Source organism: Meriones unguiculatus, chromosome 2 (assembly GCF_030254825.1).
Source record: "Meriones unguiculatus strain TT.TT164.6M chromosome 2, Bangor_MerUng_6.1, whole genome shotgun sequence".
NCBI classification, from domain to species: Eukaryota; Metazoa; Chordata; class Mammalia; order Rodentia; family Muridae; genus Meriones; species Meriones unguiculatus.
In genome coordinates this window covers 165,048,438-165,069,942 of record NC_083350.1, presented here as the reverse complement: position 1 = coordinate 165,069,942, position 21,505 = coordinate 165,048,438, and the positions used below count along the sequence as shown (strand labels likewise).

Sequence of the window (21,505 nt, the reverse complement as noted above, 5' to 3'; positions counted from 1 at the left end):
TACTGATCTTACAGAGATCTTCATTCTTTCATAAAGCGTATTTCTAATGGTGCTTGTTAAGAAAACCAGGTCATTTTTGAAGGCTAAGGAAGGGCAGAAAAAGAGACAGAAGAGGCTGCCTCTCCCCCCATCACAGCCTAGAAAGAGGCCGGATCACACGGAGGCCACACATGGATGCCTCCTTTTCTTCAGCTAATAAGTGCCAGAGAATAGCACCTTTCAGGCCTTCTACCAGGATTTCTTTTGAGGAAAGAAAAATGTTAAAGCAGGCTTACCTCATCTAATGAATAACAAACAGAAATGGAGGAAAACTCAGCTGTCTGCAAGACAGTTACACTGACTTCAAGTAAGTGAGTGATGGCCTCGCAAAGGCAGCCTTCTTTAACCTCCTCTAACGGCACGTTCTACAGAATATGCATTACCTCTTTTCTGCGCTAGGGAAGGGGGACAAAGTAATAAGGAACAGTGGCAGAGAGTGGAAGGGTTTTTAAAAGACTCTTTTAAAAGAAGATGGGAGAGAAAATGGACCATAATTTTCTTAAGATACCTACAGTGTAAGCAGCAGATGATTAGCAAGCTAACTAAGCTGCAGAGAACACGGGCAGCAGCTGGGCTTCTGAAACTCATTGCAAAGGCAGTAGAGGCAGAGAACTTAGGTTTGAGTACTTGCCCACACACACTTTAGATGATCTTGGTTAAACTAATGTAGGCAGGGTTTCCGTCAGAGGATCTAAGCTGAGGCTGCAGACACATTTCCCAGTCAAAAATGAAGAACTGGGCAGGCATGGGTAGAAAATGCCGGAAGCCCGTGAGGACTATACATTGCTGGTAGAGAGGCATGAGAGCCACCTGAATCAAGCCAACCCAAGCTGGCCATCACTGCAGCCCCACTAAGGAGGAACAGGCACCATGTCCTGAGGGAGGGAGAGCACCTCCTCAAGTGAGGCTGCACAGTGTAACCAACAGACCTTAATCAAATCCCGCTTACTATCAACGGCATCTGTCCCGCGTCCCATTTTATTTAGACAGAGATTTCAACACAGAAACTTAGGGGCTGCTTATGGGCAGGAGGACCACTGTTGCAAGTCCAGCTGCCCCCCACCAAGTGAAATGCCAAGGTCCTAGGCACCCTTCCCCTACCCTGCAAACCTACAGATTGAAGTTCCCAGGAGTGTGACCTCATTTAAAAGTGGGTCTTTAAAGACGCCGTCAAGTTCAGAGGAGGTCAGACTGGACCAGGGTGAGCCGGAATCCAATGGCTGGCATTTGGTAAGAGGGAAAGGTTGCAAAGTGCTTCATGGGATGAGTTCCATGGAAAATAGCTAAGGCCGAGAGAGGTCTGAGCAATGGGCCTGCAAGCCAACAGATGCCAGTGACGTCGTCAGCAAACAATGTAGGAAGACTCAGGAAGGGCTCTTCACCAGGGCCTTCGTGGAAAGCACCGCTCTGCTCTCATACAGTGTGGCTGCAAACCTAGGAAATCAGTATACTGTCTCACATGGGCTGGGCATGCGCCTGCCTAGCGCTACAGCTCTTCACATCAGAATCTGCGCGTGCCAAAAATAATCAGAAATTTTCATGTCAGAGTCGTGGAACCTGAATTTGTCCCAGAAAAGATGACTACACTTTTACATCTTCAGTTAACTGGTAGGCTGCTGACCCCAAGGGAAAACCTGTGGTGGGATGGAGGGGGGTCATACCTGAGAAGGCCCTGTGCAGGTGTGACTCGGGATCTTGAGATGGGGCGGGGGTGGGTGACTCCGGATTGGACTGATGGGTGTAATTAACCATAGTGTCCATTACAAAGGGAAAGAAGTGTAAGGATAGAGAAAACAACTAATTAGTGGCTTATGAATAAGAGATGAGGACAGATTTAAAGTTAGAAAAAGCCCATCTCCATTAGAAGTAAGTCTGTGGTATTGTTACAGCAGCAATTAGATCACTAATACACAACAGCTTTTCAGTTAGTCTCAGGCCCCACCCTGCTTGTTTCTCTTATACCCTGAAGAACACTTATTTAAATTCCTTTCTGCCTCCTTTGCCGCTGGAGCCTGTTCTTGGGTCTTCGGATTCTGAGGTCTACCAGATCTTAGATAGACATGTAGACACACTCATTCACGAAGAAAAATAAACATGTCTTGATATAAAAAAAAAAAATCATTTCAGTTGCCATACCTTCAAATGAAGCTTTAGCCCTGGACACCCAGAAGGCCAGCAAAGGGGCTGCTTTGCAGTGAGAAGAATACTGACAGAAAGATAAGATAAAGCTAGCCCCAGAGAGACTTAGATTTGATCAGTTTGGATATGATCCACGCAGTCACAAATTACCTTTTGAAAGTTCTAAGCAGAACAGCTTTTAATGAGGAACAGTTTCTATGGATCCAAAATATTCCAAAATGTGTACCATACATTTAACCTTTGGAACAAATCCCAGGGGGGAAAAACAAAACAATGTAATATTTGCTGCAAGTTGCAGATAAAATTAAAGAAACCAACGAACAAAACTGTCTATGTGCAGCTGTCAATGCACAGCCAACCAGAGCTGTTTCTGTGAGTCTCCTGTTTCTTCTGGGTTAATGAGGTAACTAGAAAAGACTCACCTAGCAAAGGTGGGGCCCAGGAAGACAGCTCCGTGCAGCACCAAAGTTCTTGCTAGGGAACTGTATGTCTTAGCTTTGATTTGAAGAGAATTAGTGAATAGAAGTAAAAGAAAGGCTAAGTTGAAGCTGAAGAGAATGTTGGCCCTGTGGGGGTCTTCAAGCAAGGAAGAAGGAAGCAACTGAGAGAGAAGATGATGACTCAGGAAAGAAGAGACTCCATGCTCCCAGGGAGGAGGACTAGGAGGACTAGGGAGGAGGCTTTTCTTAGATCTAAGGCCTTGAAGTCATACCCGCACGTGTGCTCTCTATCTGAAGCGCTTTTAAGCAAAGTTTAAGCAAAGGTGTATGTCTCCTTTTTATAGTTCAAAGGGGAAGGAAGCCATGGTGTCATCGTCTTCCTCTACGGCCTGGTGTTCTCCAGAACATTTGAGAGGTAAATGTCACAAATGTCCACACAGGCATTGCCTACAGGTTGGGGTCACATAGATGTGGACTCTTGGGTAGCAAAATGTCCTCATCCCACATTTTATCCAATGCTTATTATCTGTCAGCATGTCTTTTTCTTCAGTTGATTTGCCCATATGGGCAGGCAAAGTGTCTTTTGTCAAGTATTTTTCTGAATATTTTATTATCCACAAAAAAATAAACCCTAAGATGTCTAATTTTTGCCTATGCCCTGCAAAGTTCTCTTCTTGGCACCATGGGAAGTATGAATAAGAGAAGATGAGGCACTGATCTTCTGTGGGTTCCACTCCAGGAAAGATAACAGATAGATCCAGAAATATTGGACAAAACCCAGGCAGTACTTGCTCAAAGTGGTGTAGCGGTAGTATGTCTTGGTGGATTCTAGAGGAGGAAGGGTCCTGGAGTAAGCACAGAAAGTGTCATAGGAGAGGTAGGCTGTTTTCTGGACTCTGAAAGAAATACATGATTTTGAGAGCCAGATAAGGGGTAATGGTTTCTAGGATAAAAGACTACAGGATCTGAACCAGATCCGAAATTTGTCTTCAGATTTGACAATCACACTTGTGCAGGCTATGCTATTATTTGGTTACTAAGTTTATTTAAATCAACATGTTTCTAAACATTAACATTTGAGTTCTTTAAGACATTTGCTATGATAAAGATGTAGTAGTCATGCCTGCACAGGCCTGTAAACCCAACCATTCAGGAGGCTGAGTCAGGGGGATCACAAGTTCAAGGTTTGCCTGGGTTACAGATTGAACTTAAGGCCAGACTGTCTAATTTAGTATGATTTTAATTCAAAATAAGGAGTGAACTGGGGGCTAAAAAGCTGGCAAGAAGGGTCAGCAGGCAAAAGGCACTTGTTACTGAGCCTTCAGACCTGAGTTTGAGCCAGAGAACCCACAGTGTGAGGGTGAATAGAGTTCCCACAAGTTGTCCTCTGATGTTCCTAAGTATCATGGTTTTATCAAGATAAAACTAGAAATGTAGCTTAGCCATAGGGCACTTGACTTATTTGTATGAGGCCTAAGGTCCAACCCCAAATATAACAACAGAAACCATATATTTAAATAAATACATCACTATAAGTTCTCCCTCCATCCTTTCCTTCTCCCCCTGCCCTGTGTATGCCTGTGCATGCTGAGATTAGAACACAGGACCTTACAATCACTAGGCAAGCCCTACTACTGAGCTACAACACCCAGCCTTTTAAATAATGTTTCATTTTCACCTTTTGAGAAATGTTCTTGCTAAATTATACAGGCTGACCTCACATTTGCCCTTCTTCTGGCTCAGCCTCCCGCATAGGCGGGATTACAGCACAACACTGTGCCGCCATGCTACTACTGAATTTCAGCTACTACCAACATTTAACTGCTCAGATCTATATCACCTTCGTTTATGCTCTTGAAGAGCACCACCCTCAATTACATGATATCACTAAATCTTTAGGTGTCACTTACAGAGGGCATGCCCTCCAGTGTCATGAATAAATCAACACAAGAACACATACAGTTTCCATCTCAGCACTCACACTTCACAGTTGACAGCAAGACTAGCAGGCCTCCTTATATGGTCAAGGGCAGGAACTGCTGCCCTCTGATCTTTGAGCCAAGAATGAAGTTGCGGCCATTCTGTTTTCCACTTGATAGGCCTGTTCAGGCTTGCTTTAAGCCAGCACTCTCTGGCCTGGTCAACACTGTCAGCCAAACATCTGTCATAGGATAAGCTGTCTCCCTACGGAGCCCAGCATCCATCTAGAGCACACACAGGGATTCTATTCGTGGCATGTCTGTGCCTTCATCCTCCTTATTCCTTATCCACTTATTCCTTACTCTACTCAAATCATCATCCCCAACCACAGCATGCCTCCATAGATCTTAGTCCTATGAGATGTCGGAACACATGAAGGGCACGCACAAGGACCAGTGGCCTTGTTACTGCTGTACCCCCTGATGTGATCACTGTTTCTGGCCAGATACTGACAGTTCTCATTCTGCAGGCTTCAGAAAGACCTGGACATCAGCACCACTCACCTCTTGCAGTGTCAATCTGGAAGCATCTCGTGCAGGCAGGTAGGTGGGAAGACTGCATTTCTTTTGTAGACCTGATCGCACTGTCTTTGAAAGATGAGGTATTGCTGCCAGGCCATACCTTCTGGTTGCCACAGTCCTTCTTAGATTAACTCCAAAAGCCTGAGATCTCAGAGACAGAAGACGTGTTGACGAGACTGCCTGATATCCAATAGGAACAAACAGTGTGAAACATTTTATCTCTATGCATCCTAACTTGCAACAGGGGAAACCTCTTTAAAACAAATGCAAAGGAAGAAAAGTCAGCAGGTGGATGGGAAGGATGAGTTCTGGGGCAAGAAGCAAGGAAAGCCAAGAGACTATTGTTTTCATTCTATCAGTTTCACAACACACGCATGCTTTTATAGAACTGTGTTTTGCGTAGCTGCTTTCTCTTAAAGTGATTTTTTTTTATTTTGCTTTTTGCTTTTTTTTTTGTACTGAGGGTTGACTGTAGGCCCTTCAGCCCGACAAGCAAGTACTCTACCACTGAGCTGCAATCCCAGACCGTTTCTGTAGTAATTAAAAAAAAAAAAGACTTCATTTCATTGCTACCTAATATAAATATTAACAAAATATTCCATCTAGGCAGTTCTAAACATGATTTTGACTGGGAGAGCAAGTCCAAATGTCTTCAATGGCTATGAGAAAGGGAGGTCTGAGGAAACATTACATGGAGTCCTGACCCGCAGTGATGTTGGCTACTTGCAGTGGGATAAAGACACTTCTGAGGGTGACCGACTCTCACAGGTTAGTGTGTCTTGATGATTAACTCTATAACCAGAAGGCAAGTATTTTGGCATTTTTAAAAAAGTTTCGATATCAGTTCAAATCTGAGCTTCTTTTTCCTTTTGGTACCTTTGATATACCTCTTTCTCTCTCTCTCTCTACACACACACACACACATACACACACACACACACACACACACACACAGTCTAAATTGAATCATCCAAGACTATCATCTTGGTATTGTATTTCACATATTTTAATGCCCACAAGGTGTATATAAAATAAAAACCACATGTGAAAACACTTACTGAAAATTAATATTTAAAATACTCAAATGGATAGAAGTTTCCTTTCATGCCCAGGCAGCCTCCTTCTCTGAAATACTGCCAGCTAGTGGTTGTGCCCCCCAATCTTTTACCTTTGCAAATGAATGTATCTATTCCTCCTGTTGCTGAACACTTTAAAAATATACTAGAAATGGGACCCCCTTTATGATAAGTCTGTCACAGACATCCTCAGCTCAGGGGATATACAACATCTGATAGCCAGAAAGCAAACTGTGTACAAAAAGAGAATAAGGACTGGAGAGTAAAAGGGCAAACACTTTTCCCAGCACATAAACTAAAGATGCTTAGAGGTTTTCATCCTGACTCCTGGGAGAGGCAAGACCAATTCTCTGGGAAAGCAGCACTTCTCTGGAGTGACTCTGACATCACCTGGAAGGCAGTTCCTCTAAGGGAGGCTCCCTTGTCCATCCTTCCTAACCCTGGTGGCAAGGAAGGGCCCCACTTGGTACCTATGCGGCCTGTCAATTCTCCGGTTCCTCTTATGCACGTGTCTGGATGACATCAAGGAAATAGCATCAGCATGGCAGGGTGCCAGCTTTTATGCATAAATATTCTGTGGATGTCTTCTTGTTGTTCCTTAGGTTGTATAATCCAGGTCCATCAGACAAAAAGTAAGAAGTACCAAATAAACTAAGAGAAATTAACCCAATCCCATTAGCCAGTGGTCTGTCTTTTCAGGAATGCTTCCCTCTCTTTTTCTTCCTCATGTATAATTTTATGTTACTCTCCTGGAATCTTTTTCTAGTTTATCTGTATACATCAGTGAGAATCTGGCCTTTAGTGAATTCCATGGCTGCAAAGAATCCCACTACATGAATGGTAAAGACTAAACTTTGGTACACCCTGGATGAGAAGAGATGGACTGTAGCCATAAAATCCCTAATCACATTTTCTAGAAAATTTTGGGGTTCACTTTGGACTTTAGTAAGTACCATAAAGAAAACTCAGGCAAGAAGTAAGGGTTCATTTTTACACATTTTGCTTTTCTGTTAGCCACACATAGTCACTATATGTCTGTGATCTAATATTGTATACCTCTCAGAACTAGCAGTGTGCCAAGATTCTGTTTTGAGAAAACTGGAGGAATATAGTAGATCACGTTCCAAGGGGTGGAACACAAAAGCAACAGTAATTTTAGTGCTTCATCTATTATTACAAAGTCCTTTCACAATATTGTACTGTGATTTAAAGGCTGTGCCATGCCCCCTACATCACCCATACTACTACTGATGTTTTTCCTTAAAACAACGCAATTTTAAGATTGTTTTAACCTTTATTGTAGTGATGATATAAACCAAGCAATTGCTTTTTCTTTGTATACATGTAAACAAATAAATGTTAGTTTTAAAATGTTTTTCTCACACCACTGGCTTCCATACCACATTCCAGCAATGGGCAACCCCTCCCCTGTTTGGAAGCCTTGGTATAAAGGCAAGGTAGGTCCTACAGTGGTGGAAAATGATCCTGCCTAGAAGGCCACAGACCTCAGCAGGGACACTTATTCTGAGCTGACAACTAATGAGCCTTCCCTGACCTTTCCGCAAACAGAATCATGAATCTTAGTTCTCATGGAAGGCCAGAATGTCCTCTGCACAGATAAGACTTGCGGCAGATGACGAAGAATAGCATTCTAATGCTTCCATCAGCTAGGATAACTCAGTATCGCTTAGGTAGAAGGATCCAGATACAAGAGTGAGTCCCATTTGGACCACAGATGCCACAGGCTGATTCTTCTAGATCAGTGATTCTCAACCTTCCTAATTCTGCCACCCTTTAGTCCAGTTACTCATGTTGTCGTAAGCCCCAACCATAAAATTATTTTTGTTGCTACATCATAACTGCAATTTTGCTACTCTTACGAACCATAGTGTAAATACCTGTGTTTTCTGGTGTTCTTAAATGCACACTGTGAAACGGCTGTTCACTTCCCACACATTGAGTCTCAGTTCTAGAATAACCCAAGTGATAACGGCTGCCTAGCAAAGACGTCAGCCTGGCTGCAGACTAAACCCATTCGGAAATCTCTGGGGAAAAACTACTGATACCAGGGAGATCCCCCAAAGTCACAACTTCCCAAGTAAAGCACTCATCGTTACATAGAGCTGCACATTGTTACAGGTTTTGTTTGTTTGTTTGTTTGTTTGTTTTACCAAGAGTCACTGCTTTTTCATTTTGTAGCGGGTCCTAAGAATGAAAGGCTATGAAATAATGTTTCTTCATCTGAGGGGCACTGGACACTTGAACTTAAACTTTACAGGTGATCCTAATGGTCAGTGAGGGCTAGAAACCTCTGTCCCAAGCAGGGCAGCTCACCTTTGGACACTGAATACTTGTCAATGGCTGAGGCGCTGTGCTGCCCACTGCAAGCTCTTGGACAGCACCCACGAGGTGCAGCTTCCCTGTCCCCATCATGGCAGTCCAAAACATCTGCAGACATTTGCAGACATTTCCAAATGTCTTCAGGTGGTGAGGGCAGAATTGTCCCTAGATGAGAATTACTGTTCTAAAGGAAGAAGGAAGGAAATTAAAGTAACATCTTTGGCTCAGTCACTAAATACACGGTGTGAAGAACTGGGAAGCCAGCTATCTCAACAGAACCTACAAGAAACAGCAAATCCTTGTCTCAGAGCTGACGAGGTGGACAGCCTTTTGTTCCCGGGTAACATTTGCAAGGCTTTGAGAACAAGCTGCAGGCTTTAGCTGAGGCTAAAATTGAACAGGTATTTGCAAAGCAGCTGCTAAGCTGCTCCGAAGAAAGGGGCCACATCAGAGAAAATGCCACCACGGAGAGGTGGAGCGCTTCAGAGTCAAGAATTCACGGGGATCCAGGACTAAACCATGCCCTAAAGAAAATTACCTGCAGAGCCTAAAATATCCTCTAATAGGAAGAGGATGTTTGCAAGGACCTTAAAGGCAGTTGAGAGCCCGCAGCACATCCAGAAAAAAAATGAACTCTTTGCTGCTGGGGAGAGGGTAGGGTGCAGGAGCATGGGGGCGCCATCCAAAGGAAGGTTTGTTTGCCAATTGGAAGTAGGGCAGGGCCTGGAGACTGCCTGGGGTCACTTTAAAATCTACATAGAAACCAGATCTAAAATGCTTCCAGCTTTTGGGAAAGTGACTAATGTGACTTTTCATCCTTCTTTCTCGGACTCAGAGTCCGCTCCCCGGGGAGATGTCTGTGAATGTGCCCTCAGTGAAAATTGCCTGAAATTGTACACTAATGGCTCAAAACCCTGGGGACGTTTATGATGATGTTTCTGTCATGCACTTGGAGTTTGGTTTTAAAAAATGTATTATAGAGCAGCTAGAGGCTGACATTTGTCTTACTTAAGCTTCTGAAATGTGGATATATAAAATACACATATACACAGTTGATTTTACGTGAAGCATTTTTTTTTTATTCTATCCATATCATCTCGCTCTCTCAGGACAAAGGCAATTCTTAGCTCATGAAGCATTGATGTAATTTTGCACTACCCCTGGCAGATGATAGCTAGAGGATGTATCATGGGGTAGCTTCACGCACTGTAGTGCTCACAGCTATGGGCAGAGGGCACCTAGTTTTGCCAGCCTTCCTACTAGCGACAGATACCACCAATGATCTCTATTCCACTTACATCTCCATGCTTAAATCCGGTTTGTTGCGCGGTCATTCAGTTAAGAGATTAGAAAGGCCAGAGTGGAGGTAAAGGAGCAAAGCCTTGACTAGTTACATATCAGAGCGAGGTTGTGAGTTCTGTCATTATCTACACTGGAAGCTCACAGTCTCTGCTCTGCCGGGTCAGTCATTTTCGAATAAATTATCAGTATATGAATACTAGTTCTTGGCATTGTATGCCATAGTTAGTCCTTTAAAAATCAATCATAAGTGCAGATTGATCTTCTGCAACCTTTAGTGTTTGCCACATATACACTGCTGATGGGCTCTAGCCTTTACACAGTGGCAAGGATTTTTGTTGTTGTTTTTACTGTTCTTGAGATAGGGTTTCTCTGTGCAGCCCTGGCTGTCCTGGAATTCACTCTGTAGATCAGGCTGGCCTACGAACTCACAGAGATCCACCTGGCCTCTGCCTCCCGGGTGCTAGGATTAAAGGCATGTTCTACTACCACCCAGCATAAGGGTTTTAATGTATGACAGTTGAGTAGTTTCAAGCTAAAGCTGTTATGAATTTGTGTTGATAGGAATCACAAGCACTTGGTCAGATGTTTTCTAAAGTGTTTTCTCCCATTCAGTTTCTGGAAAGGCAGATTATGTCTATCAGGTATCCACACTCCTCACCTTCATTAGTATAACCTCATCAGTGCCTGGAGTTGTGCTGTACCCATCTGCCCTGGCTGCAGTGAATTGTGAAGTCAAATGTTTCACAACCTCCTCCCCTGAAATGGAAACACCTTGCGGAGCAGGCATTCGCTAGTGTTACTCATACTGCTGGCTTGGATACCCTCCACAGCCAGGGCCCTTACTCTCTGCTCCAAGGCATGGTAACCTACGAGACCCATAGGTGTGCTATGTACTGCTTTCAGGACATCTGGTGGGACCTACTGGGGCAGGGGGTGCAATAGATTTGAATAATATGTGTATGCACTGATGAGGAGAACCAATCAGGGAAAAAACACACACACACACACACACACAAAAAGGTTTCTAAATTTAGAAGGTAACTCAAATGCTGCCTGACTGCTGTTTTCTGTGGCTGAGGTAAAACCCCTTCTGTAGCTCTGCCTTTGTCTTCCCCAAGCCAGTCTTTGCTTACTCTGTGATAAAGCTGCAGAGATTGAGGGGGGGGGGGGGGAAAAACAACTTTCTATCCCAATGTCATGGCTCAGTGGGTGAGATTCAAAAGGAGAAAAAGATGACATTCTCATTAGAAGACACGGCAAGCCCCCTAGAGCCCACCGGGCTGACAGTTCCTGCAGGAAGCAGCCAGGAGGCGAGGCACTATTTTGAAGCCTCACCATTACCATTCTATTTGAAGGTACAGGTTTGAGTGTGAGGCTCCGATACCTAAGTGAGAACATACAGCAGTCTGAGTCTAACACCATCTGGAAAGCCTTAGGAGGCTCACATTATCGTCACACCTGCCAGTGGGAAGAAAAATCAACTCTGATATTTAGAAGGGAATGAAGTCATTTAGGTCTTGCCAGAATCATTCCCACAGCAGCCCTGGCAGCTCCTACTTCCATCCCAGTGGCACTCTCTTCTCTCTTTACATCTTCCCTTTGGAGAGCCTGATGAGAAGAAATCCAACCTTGAAAATACCTAATGAAGCGGCACTCGCTACACTCTGCCACTAAGTCACCAAGGTTACACCCCGCAAGCATGATCTAATTTGTCTTTACAACATACCTGCAAACTCTGCCAGAGAAGTTACATCTGCTGTGTGTTCCAGGTGGCAGAGAGAAAAGCCAGACCATTAACAGGTATGCACTGGAATTGTCACCAGGGCTCCATGAAGAAAGCACGGCATTTCTGACACCTTTCTCCCAGTCATATTACCAGCCTGGGGCTAGGACACTTGCAATATTAAGTTCATTATGCAAAAACACGTTCTAATCACCGTTGCACTAGTGGCACAAGAAGAAAATTTACATGGACTCAGTAGTTGCTGTCTAGTGTTAGACTGTGTCCATCTTCCCTGTCCTTACCATTTTACGCTGCCTTAAAGTAAGGTCTGTGTTACAGAGGTTTTTGTTGGTGCAAGGAAATACTTAAACTACTGAGCTTATTACACAATTCATGAACCTAAAGGTATTTTATTTATAGTACTGCTGTATCACAATTTAATTTTCTTTTTACCATGGCAACATGCACAGATTCAGAACTGGTGGAATCTCACCAATAAAATCTATTTAGAATCCTGCAAAGGGGGAGGGGTAGCTGGTAAACCATGTCTATCCAAAAAACAATTAAAACTAGAAAATATCAGACAAATGTCCATGTGGTATCCCCAAAATGGGAGCAGAAGTTGGGGTGAGAGCTGACAGACTTCAACCAGAAGGTGCTTTGTTTTGTTCTTGCAGGACTTGTCTTCAGACTTGGGGGTCACAGCTGTGGCTCAAGCCAGGTACAACCACCTGTCCTCAGTAAGCCAATTAAAGTCATTAAATTCACCATGGAAAACAGAAAGCAGAAATTTATTCAGTGTAGCCACTTTGGGAAGAGGGCCAGAGAGATCTAGCAACTCCCCTAAAGCCATCTTTGGGTCCTAAAATGAGAACAAAGTTTAAATAGCTAGGTCAAGGATGTATTCATCTAAACAGCCCTGGCCAATGGGTGGTCCTGCCCATCAGCCACCCAATATTTTCTGGGCTCCTCTCATCCTCTAAGTTCCTTCCAACTTGTTAGAACGGGTTGAAATCTCTGTCCAGGTGCTGAATTTCTCTCTCTGCTAGGGCCTTTTCTTTCTCCCAGCATGAGATTCCTGGGGAAAGTCCCATTTCTTTAGGGTCCATTGTTTTAATAGCCCAATAGTCACAAAGAGGCACAAATGTCTCTTTAGAAGATCTTCCTTTCTGCCCGACCAGTTCAATTACTTTAAACCAGCTGTCTTCTCAGTGGTAATCGTAAGGCTCATATCCTGACTTGTTACCCAAGTGCCATGACTGTCACACAGGGCATTGTATTTCCCTTCCACCGCAATCTCTCCAGGCAGGAAATACTGCCTGCTCAGGGTGAAATCTGGTCACTGTAGAGTTCAGAAGTGATCCAGTAGCTTTGAGTTCCGCAGAGGCATCATTGCATTGTGGTGTAAAGTAACAGTGCTGCGGTGTCAGAACCACACCAGTGCACGCATTGAAGCCAGTAGAATTTTGCCCATTTTACAAATGTTCTATGAAAAATATTTTTATACATATCTATATACCTATGTGTGCAAACTATTCCTCCACCCAGAATTTACAGAGACTTTCTTGATTTAAAATCATTTCAATTCATATGGCATGACACTTTCTCACAAACAGCATTCAGTCTCCTAGTTACTCTATCTCGTTTTTTCAACATTAATAATTGTGTGTTCTACTTGAGTGTGGTAATACACACTAGCAATTTCAGCAGAGGCAGGAGGGTCATGAGCTTGAGGCCAGCCAAGATTACATAGCAAGTGTTAAGCTATGCACCACAACTGTCTCAGAATATTAATAATTATATTAAATATTGCTTGTCCTAGATATCATATCTTCATTATGTATAATGTTATTCCAAGCCATAACTATTGCAAAAAGATGCCTAGAAACTACTGTGTTCAGTTTAACTCATGGATAGTTAAAAAGTTATTTGCAACTCGGGAGAAATGTATCTGAAACTAAAGCTGGGGTTGTCTGTCTTTTCATGAAGTTAGGGTAGAATTGCCCCTTGTTCGAAGGTGAGATACTCAGTGTCTTGCTTAGGGTTACTATTCCTGTGATGAAGCACCATGACCAAAGCAACTTGAAGAGGAAAGGGTTTATTTGGCTTACACTTCCACACCACAGTGCATCATCAAAGGAAGTCAGGACAAGAACTCAGGCAGGGCAGGAACCTGGGGGCAGAAGCGGAGGCATAGGCCATGGAAGAGTACTACTCTGACTTGCTCAGCCTGCTTTCGTGTAGAACCCAGGGCCCCTAACACAGGGGTGGCCCCGTGTACAATGGTCTAGGCTTTTGCACACCGACCGCTAATTGAGAAAATGCCCTACAGGCTTGCCTACAGACTAATCTCAGGGAGGTATTCCCCTCCTCTCAGATGACTTTAGTTTATGTCAAGTTGACAGGAAACTGCCGGCACACTCAGGTTGCATTGGACCAGAGGCACTAATCCTAGGGCAGATGGGTGCTAGGGATGTGCCCTTTCTAAACTATTAACTGGAACAAGCCTTGCTTTTGCTTTCTTTTAAGCACAATAAAATAGTTTTTTCTAGCCAACCAAAAGTGAAACACTGAAAGACAAAAGTGTCTCCAGTTTCATTCACAACTGAAGAATTTTTTTTAAAAAAAAATGAAGCAATTTGAATAAAATTACTAAAAGGAAAAAGAATCATATTATTAGCCTCTAATACTTGGGTTTATAACATGTGGTGATCTTTCAAAGCTTACTCTTCCATAGAACAGAGTTGGTTTCTGAAGAAACAGTACAATCCCAAGGACTGAAGAAAAGGACTGAAAGGGCCCCTCCCCTGAGCCCTTGCATTTCAGGAGGACAGCAAGAGCAGAGGTTAGTTGCTCTCCCCAACCTTATGTAGAAATCATGGTGTTTTCCAAGTAACTCATGTTTATCTTTTTAAGTAGGAAAAAAAAAAACCCAACAACAATGAAGATGTTTTTTGTGCTTTGTTTTTGTCTTCCTGTCCTTGTTTTGAGACAATGTCTGGCTCATAGTTCAGGTTAGTCTAGTACTTACTGCGCAGCCCAGGTTGACCTTGAACGTGTGATCCTCCTGCCTCTACCTCATGAATACTATAATTGTAACTTGATGTGCCACCACATCAAGCTTAAAAAAATCATTCTTAATATTTAAAAGAATTAATTATGTAAAATTTTTCTTTTGGAAAAAAACGATGCTTTCCTGCCTTTAAAAAATGATGAACAGCACCCCCAGAACTTAGGAAAGCAGAGGCAAGTGGATCTCTGTGAGTTTGAGGCCAGCCTGGTCTACAAAGTAAGTCCAAGACAGCCATGGCTACACAGAGAAACCCTGACTCAGAAACACACACACACACACACACACACACACACACATATATATTCTATGAAAATACACTATAATATTTTTGTGTCCAGGGCCTACTGAAGATGCATGGTCACTGGAGGATATGCAACCTGAAGGCCTGATTTAGATGGAGCCAGGTTCTTGAGCACAACTATATATCTATAGAAGCTGTGTGTGTGTGTGTGTGTGTGTGATTGTGAGGCACTGAAGTTACCTGTTCCACAACTAAGTTTAGATATTGGGAAATTACACAAGGCTACACTTACTACTTACTTTTATTTTCCAATGCTCTTGGAAGCTTTTGTTTTTGTTTTTTGGAGACAGAGTTTCTCTGTGTAGCTCTGTCTGTCCTGGACTCGGACTCACTTTGTAGACCAGGCTGGCCTCAAACTCACAGAGCTCCACCTGCCTCTGCCTCTGCCTCCCTGAGTGCTGGGATTATAAGGGTGTGCCACCAGGCCCAGCTCCTTGGAAACTTTTTTTAATATAATACTCTGATTAATTCCACTGTAAAAAGGCCAACCTACTAGAAGCAACACCCTTAAAGAAAATTGACTGTCCCTCCCCCAGAAGCCATCAACTGTCAATAGCTCCTCTGTTAGGGGCAAGGGCTCATGAGCCACTCTCTGCTAGAATGTTAACTAGCTTAAACTTTATCAGGTCTTTTCTAAGGAACTCCCACTTCTGTGAGTCCATGTGTGCAGCAGGCCTGTCCTGTCCAGAAGACACTGACCTCTTGCACTTATTCCCAGAAGGTCCCTGAGCCTTGGCTTGAGGACGGGTAACAGAGATGTCCCATTTGTGACTGAGCAGTCCAGCGACGCATATTTTCATCCCTTTGATAAGTCGTGAGTATTTGCACTAAACGACCACTGCACAAAGAAAATTCTCTGATGATGTCTGAAGTCTGCACCCATCTATGGGTATAGAGATGTGAATTTAGAGGACAGTTTGTCCAATTAACAAAATAACAGCAGTTGGCTGACTCCACGGCTTTTCAGTTCCCAACCATGGATTCTTGGCTAGATTTAAAGTACAAGGCATATGTTTTCTCCTTTGGAGCAGGCCTTACATCCTATTAGAAAGTGGTTACTTAATCCTGTAACACTAATGCCACTATTATACCCATGAGATATCTTGCTACATGGGTCATTATTGAAGTGCACAGGTTCAAATCTAGGTAAAACTGTTAATGATTCCTCCCGTCCCACCAGAAGCTTACACAACACCTTCCAATTCTATAAAAGCTAGCTAGAAGCTTTCTTGTCAGTTCTAACTTAATTTTTTTTCATGTCCTGTGACCAAAGTATGTGGTCTCTTCAGAAAATATGCTCTCACCATCAAGTTATGGTAGGTATCCAAGAGCAATTGTAATAGCATACATAGATATGGATATATCTTATAAAATAGGTTTCCATATGGGTCTTTTCAAACATCCTTAGTTATCCCTCATCCATCCCCTTTTCTACCCTGCCCTGCCATTCCTCTCCCATTCTAAACCTGCCTTCCCATTATTCCCCTTTTCAGCCTCTAGTCTTTCTCTTTCCCGTCCCCACCAGGGGCCTACATGTACTCCAGGTTATATCAATAATCTTGGACATAAAGTTCCTCTGAAACAGTACTACAGTTGTTTCACAAGTTTGTAGTCAGTTCTCAAAAGTTTCTTCTGGGGTCTGGGATGCCATTCTGCCTGGATGATACTGTCTGAAACCCCTGAAATAGCTTTCCTCGAATTTTTCTAGCTTCTCCCAATAACCCTTCAAGTCTGAGTCCCAGTGATGGCTACAACCTTTTTCCATAACTTTTGGCCACCAGTCTGTACTGCCTCTGTAATACACCCATCTTTATAGGCAAAGGCCTGGTGATACTAATCAACTTGGACAAGACGTTTGAACCATTAAAGAGGCTATGGCCTCTCCATAGCATGTTGAACCAAATTTTATCCTCTCTTAGGACAAACTCCCAGAAACTTGCTTGATTAGTTCCAGACTTAATGGATGCCTTCTTCTTTGTCCAAGTACATCCTGATCCTAAGTTCTTGTGAAACTTGTCCAGTTCCTTTAAGAACTGAACCTCAGACATGGCCACTCTTGCCTATGAGTAACAATTATGTTCCCTTTCTGGTAATGACAGGTACTGACTGCTACATCTGTATTTCTGTTTGAACTCATCTAAACGTCTTTATGAGATCTTACAGGGTCCAGAAGAGCAGCCTTTAAATCAGACTTCAATGTGGATGAGGCTCATAGTTTCACAAACAGGTCCTAACTACTGCCCTTGGCCCTAAGAAAACCCTTATCCTTAGAGATTAATAAAAGAAGAGGAATTACCTCGGGCATCCTCTGCCAAATTCTGGGGCTAGCTACTTGTGTTGTGACCTGTTTGTCAAGAACCTGAGACATAGTAGCTCATAATGGTCCTTATGTCTCTGGCCATTGGTTTTAATTGCCCTCTGGACTACATTTTAAATGTTCTTCAGGTTATACAGAACTGGGTTTGTCCATGGTCCCCCTAAACTGCTGTGGTCTTTATTTAGTAACAGTTGCTCAAAGAGACTGGTGATAGAGAAGAAATATTCTATCTATATAAACAAGTCAGCAATGGTTCAAGACATGGTGAAAAAGAAAAGAGTCTTAAAAGCCAAGTCATTAAAATCTGAGAGCTTCCCGGGCTGGCTGTCATGGGAAGACACTTTGGGTGGCTCTCCTAGATACTCCCTTTTCTAAAACCACTAGCTGGCCCCTAGCTGATCTCTGTATCAGGTGCCTGAATTTTTAACTGAATTGTCAAATTTGTCTTCTCTAGAATCAAACAAATGTAGGTCTTCAGCATGATGCTTCAGCAGGAATTCGAGACAGTCCATTACCCACAGGGCCGTTAGAACAGGCCAGCAGGCATTTATTTGCATACCAGTCAACTTTCCCTTCATGACTGCTCCCTACAGTACCTTGACAGAACAACTATAGTAGGTAGGATAGTGATAATACAAACCCATTCAGCCTTAAAAAAAAAAAAAAAACTTTAACTCAAACACCCAAGATTGGCCTTGCTCTCTCTCAAGTACAAATGTGGGGAACAAGCAATTCTGGGACACTATGGGAGTCACTTGGCTTCACACAGTACAACTAGAAACATTCTAGGCCATCAACATCCCAATATGTTAGTGTCATGGTCTACTGAACTGTTACTATGTCAACCTCTGGAGGATCAAATCAAAATCAACCGTGTTCTTCACAACAGAGTGCTGTCCTGTAAACCCCAGAGCCAAGCATCGACCAATAAGGACTACCATGCTTAGTCGCTTATTTGAATAGCAGAAAGCTGGAGGGAATCAAAAAGAGGGCAGCTCCCATAAATGAGCAGAACCAGTTTATCATCTTATGTCAGGTCATTCTGGCTCTTCTCTATCCACTGTCATGGCATTAAGCTTGCCCTTTTCTACTTTCACCTAATTTTGATGAGTTCTTCACTGCTTTCAATTTCAAGTCATCATGGTAATATGAAACCAGTATGCCCTATTGTATATATGTCTTCATCAGGAATCTTCATACTACCTTGTAGGTATATGTGTCTCCCACATTCTGGAAGCTTCTTTCTCTACTATACATGGTTAGTGTTACCAGAAACTTGACATCTGCTACATGAAGCACTGCCCAATGCTGGAACCTTAGAAATTACACTGGGAGCAATTACACTAGTCAATGACACAGACAGAATTGGCATTCTCATTTTTCACATCTATCTTTATATTTCAGTTTACATTATCTCACTATAAGGCCAAACTATAAAATCTTCACCTTCTCCATTTTTAAAATGCACAATCCATTTGGAGCAAAGCAAGGCATTACCATTTTTATGTGCAAATTAAATCTCCATGAAGCCTTGATTTTGAGTATTATACCATATACAGTGGTCTGCAAGTTACATGTACAATAGGAAGCTCAAAACTGCTTTTTAAACAGGAGAATGCATCAGCCTCTTTCACGATTCAGAAAGATCTAGATATTCATCCGCATTCTCCTTTCCCTTCCAGGTGGGCAGCATGCTGAAGACTCCCACCTTTCCTGTTTGGCTGTGCAACATCAATGGAAATTACAGCATCCTTTTCTGCACAAATAGGCAGCTCTTATCAGACTGGAAAATGGAGCGTGTCTTTGATCTGCACTTTTACAGTGGCCAGCCCTCACAGAAAAAGCTTGTACATCTCACAATAGGTGAGCACTTGAGACTCCAAAGTGTGTGCTTCTGTGCACCCAGAGATGTGGTGTTCAACAGCTGTGTGGTGATTCATGCTATCGCTGCAAGAAATGCTTAGACTCAATTTCTGAAATGAAGCCACTGCCTAGCTCTAAATCCACTGTGATGTGTGGCTTTAAAATGGAGGCATTTTTTTGTGCATGTGTGTGTGTGTGTGTGTGTGTGTGTGTGCGCGCGCATGCATGCGTGTGTGTGTGTTAGTGTTAGAAATAACAAGGAAAAGAAATTTTAGACAAGATAAAAAAGATAAAGGTTGAAGAGTCCAATTCCAGAAATCCTTTTCCAAGGCCCATATCTTTAAGCACGAGGTACCTAAGGCCTGGGGAAAAGCATGCAAAAGCAAAGGAGATGCAGAGTTCTGTACACAAGCAAACACAAGACAATCATCAGGTGACATAAGCAGCTAAAGTGAGAATGAATTTTTGTTCTGATTAATTCAAAAGGCATTTCTGAGAGCAGACTATGAGCCAGATGCTGGGAGGGACACTAGGGAATCCACTGTTCGTAAGTGCTAGCAAACATTTAGCAGGTCCTGGGAGAGACACAGACAGGAAGACCATTTTTGTCTCAATTACAACTCCAGTTCCTTAGAGTCATGAGGAAAAAATGATTAACCTTAAAATGTACTTAAATACTGGCACCTTTGACAAGATGTTAGCAGCAGACAGACTTGACTTCTGTCCAGCAACCTTGGCTCAGGTTGTATAGTTTTGTCAGTGACTGACTTCGCATTTAGCATTATATGCTTGGGGTTAACTAACTTTCTGTTGCTCTCATTACGTTTCGAAATGGATCTAAGAACATACTTGTGCAGCTTCTCTCTTTTCTTTAATTACAATAAATGCGTATTAGCTCCTTTAATTTAGTGTGATATTGGCCACGTGTTCTTTAAGATCTATTACCATTTTCACTTTACCCTGCCTGTGAGCTAAACACCACTTTCCCTGCTTACAAACATCCCACACATTCTGTTCTGAGCACTGTGTTGAGTGTCGGTAACGCTGGCATTAAACTCCCAGTAGCCACATGAGGCAGGTACTCTCATAGCTATTCTTAGTTCTATAGTTGCTATATTTAGCCAATAAATGGATCAATGAAACACAGCAATGGTATTTTAGGTGATTTTGCAAATGTCACCTGGCTAATATGAGGCCAACCTAGGCCTTGAAAACAAGTTCCAGATTCCCTTTCCACACTCTGCCTCAAAATAAACACCTCTTCTTAAAAAGTGATGAGCTTTCCTTTTACCCGTTTCCTCGTAATATCAGTGACAAACACCTATGTGTCACATCATGTTGCGTTAAATGACACGGATAGTCTCATCCCAACACACAGCAAGCCCAGCCACTACAGACTTATTTTTTATGGGCATTTTAATACACTCCCTGCAAGAATCCCTCTACCTAGCCAGTTACAAGGCTGTAGCAACCTGTGCCAGGGATGGACCCTTTGTCTCCTCTCCTTGCATTCTGGCTTCCTTGGAAAAGGCTGACCGGCCTGATGTCAATGCTGTTGATCCATCCTCAGATACTCACTCCCATCACTGGGAAGGAGAGCACTACGAAGATAAACGTGGGTCAGGAAGACGGTTTTCTTCAGTGGAAATGGTAATCAGAACCAAATGGAGAGATGCTACCATCAACTGGAATGGAACTGTTCCCTTTTTCTAAAAAGAAAACTAGAAACTAGTCTGAGGGGTCAGAACAAATGGGATGAAAAGGTAAAGCACAGGACTGGGTATTTAATTTCTACATTTCTCTTTCAGGAGTCCCACTGAAAAATGCCACTGGCAGTTTCTCTCACTCTTTTTTTTTCTATTTGCTGTGCTTTTAGAGTTGTTATCAGTGCTGTAAAGAACTTTTTATCCCAGGGTCTGAGTAGTGGTTCCTTCATCTAATTCAGAAGAGAAAATACGATCTCTCCTCTTCATGTTTTCAAATTGTTCTTTCCCTGAGACTTCACTAAGACCAAAACTGGGATCCCACTTCCATTGGGGGATGAAGTCATCAGGAATACATCATCAGCTTTTAACCATGGCAAGAGCTCAAGTCTTCTCAGGCCTCCCTGGGACAGGCAGTGTTCCTCTCCAAGGACACATCACACATGGCCACGCTAGCTGATTCTTTGCAGTAAAGTAGCAAAGAGGCTTCCTCTTGCTGGGAAAGCGGCAGAGGGCTGCGTCCTGTGGGCAGAATGCTCTGGCAGATGCTCAGAGGACTCAAATGGCCAAAGCGTCAGGCAGAAAGGGACATTTTCCTACCAGTATTTTATTTGTTTCTTTCTCCTAAACCAGATATAAATAACAGCATAAACAGAGACAGTTTCACTCCTACGTAAAATAAGATTCA

At 42.9% G+C, this 21,505-nt stretch overlaps 1 protein-coding gene across 1 annotated transcript in view; it reads left to right on the top strand.

The window, feature by feature from the left end:
• Positions 1-20,827, top strand: part of Mindy4b (MINDY family member 4B) — a 35,061-nt gene extending 14,234 nt beyond the window's left edge. Inside the window, exons 8-12 of the mRNA XM_060378347.1 lie at positions 2,963-3,033; positions 5,068-5,140; positions 5,726-5,887; positions 18,934-19,114; positions 20,685-20,827. Coding sequence (XP_060234330.1) covers positions 2,963-3,033; positions 5,068-5,140; positions 5,726-5,887; positions 18,934-19,114; positions 20,685-20,827 — 630 coding nt within the window. The remainder of the gene's footprint in view (positions 1-2,962; positions 3,034-5,067; positions 5,141-5,725; positions 5,888-18,933; positions 19,115-20,684) is intronic.
• The last annotated feature ends 678 nt before the right edge of the window (positions 20,828-21,505 follow it).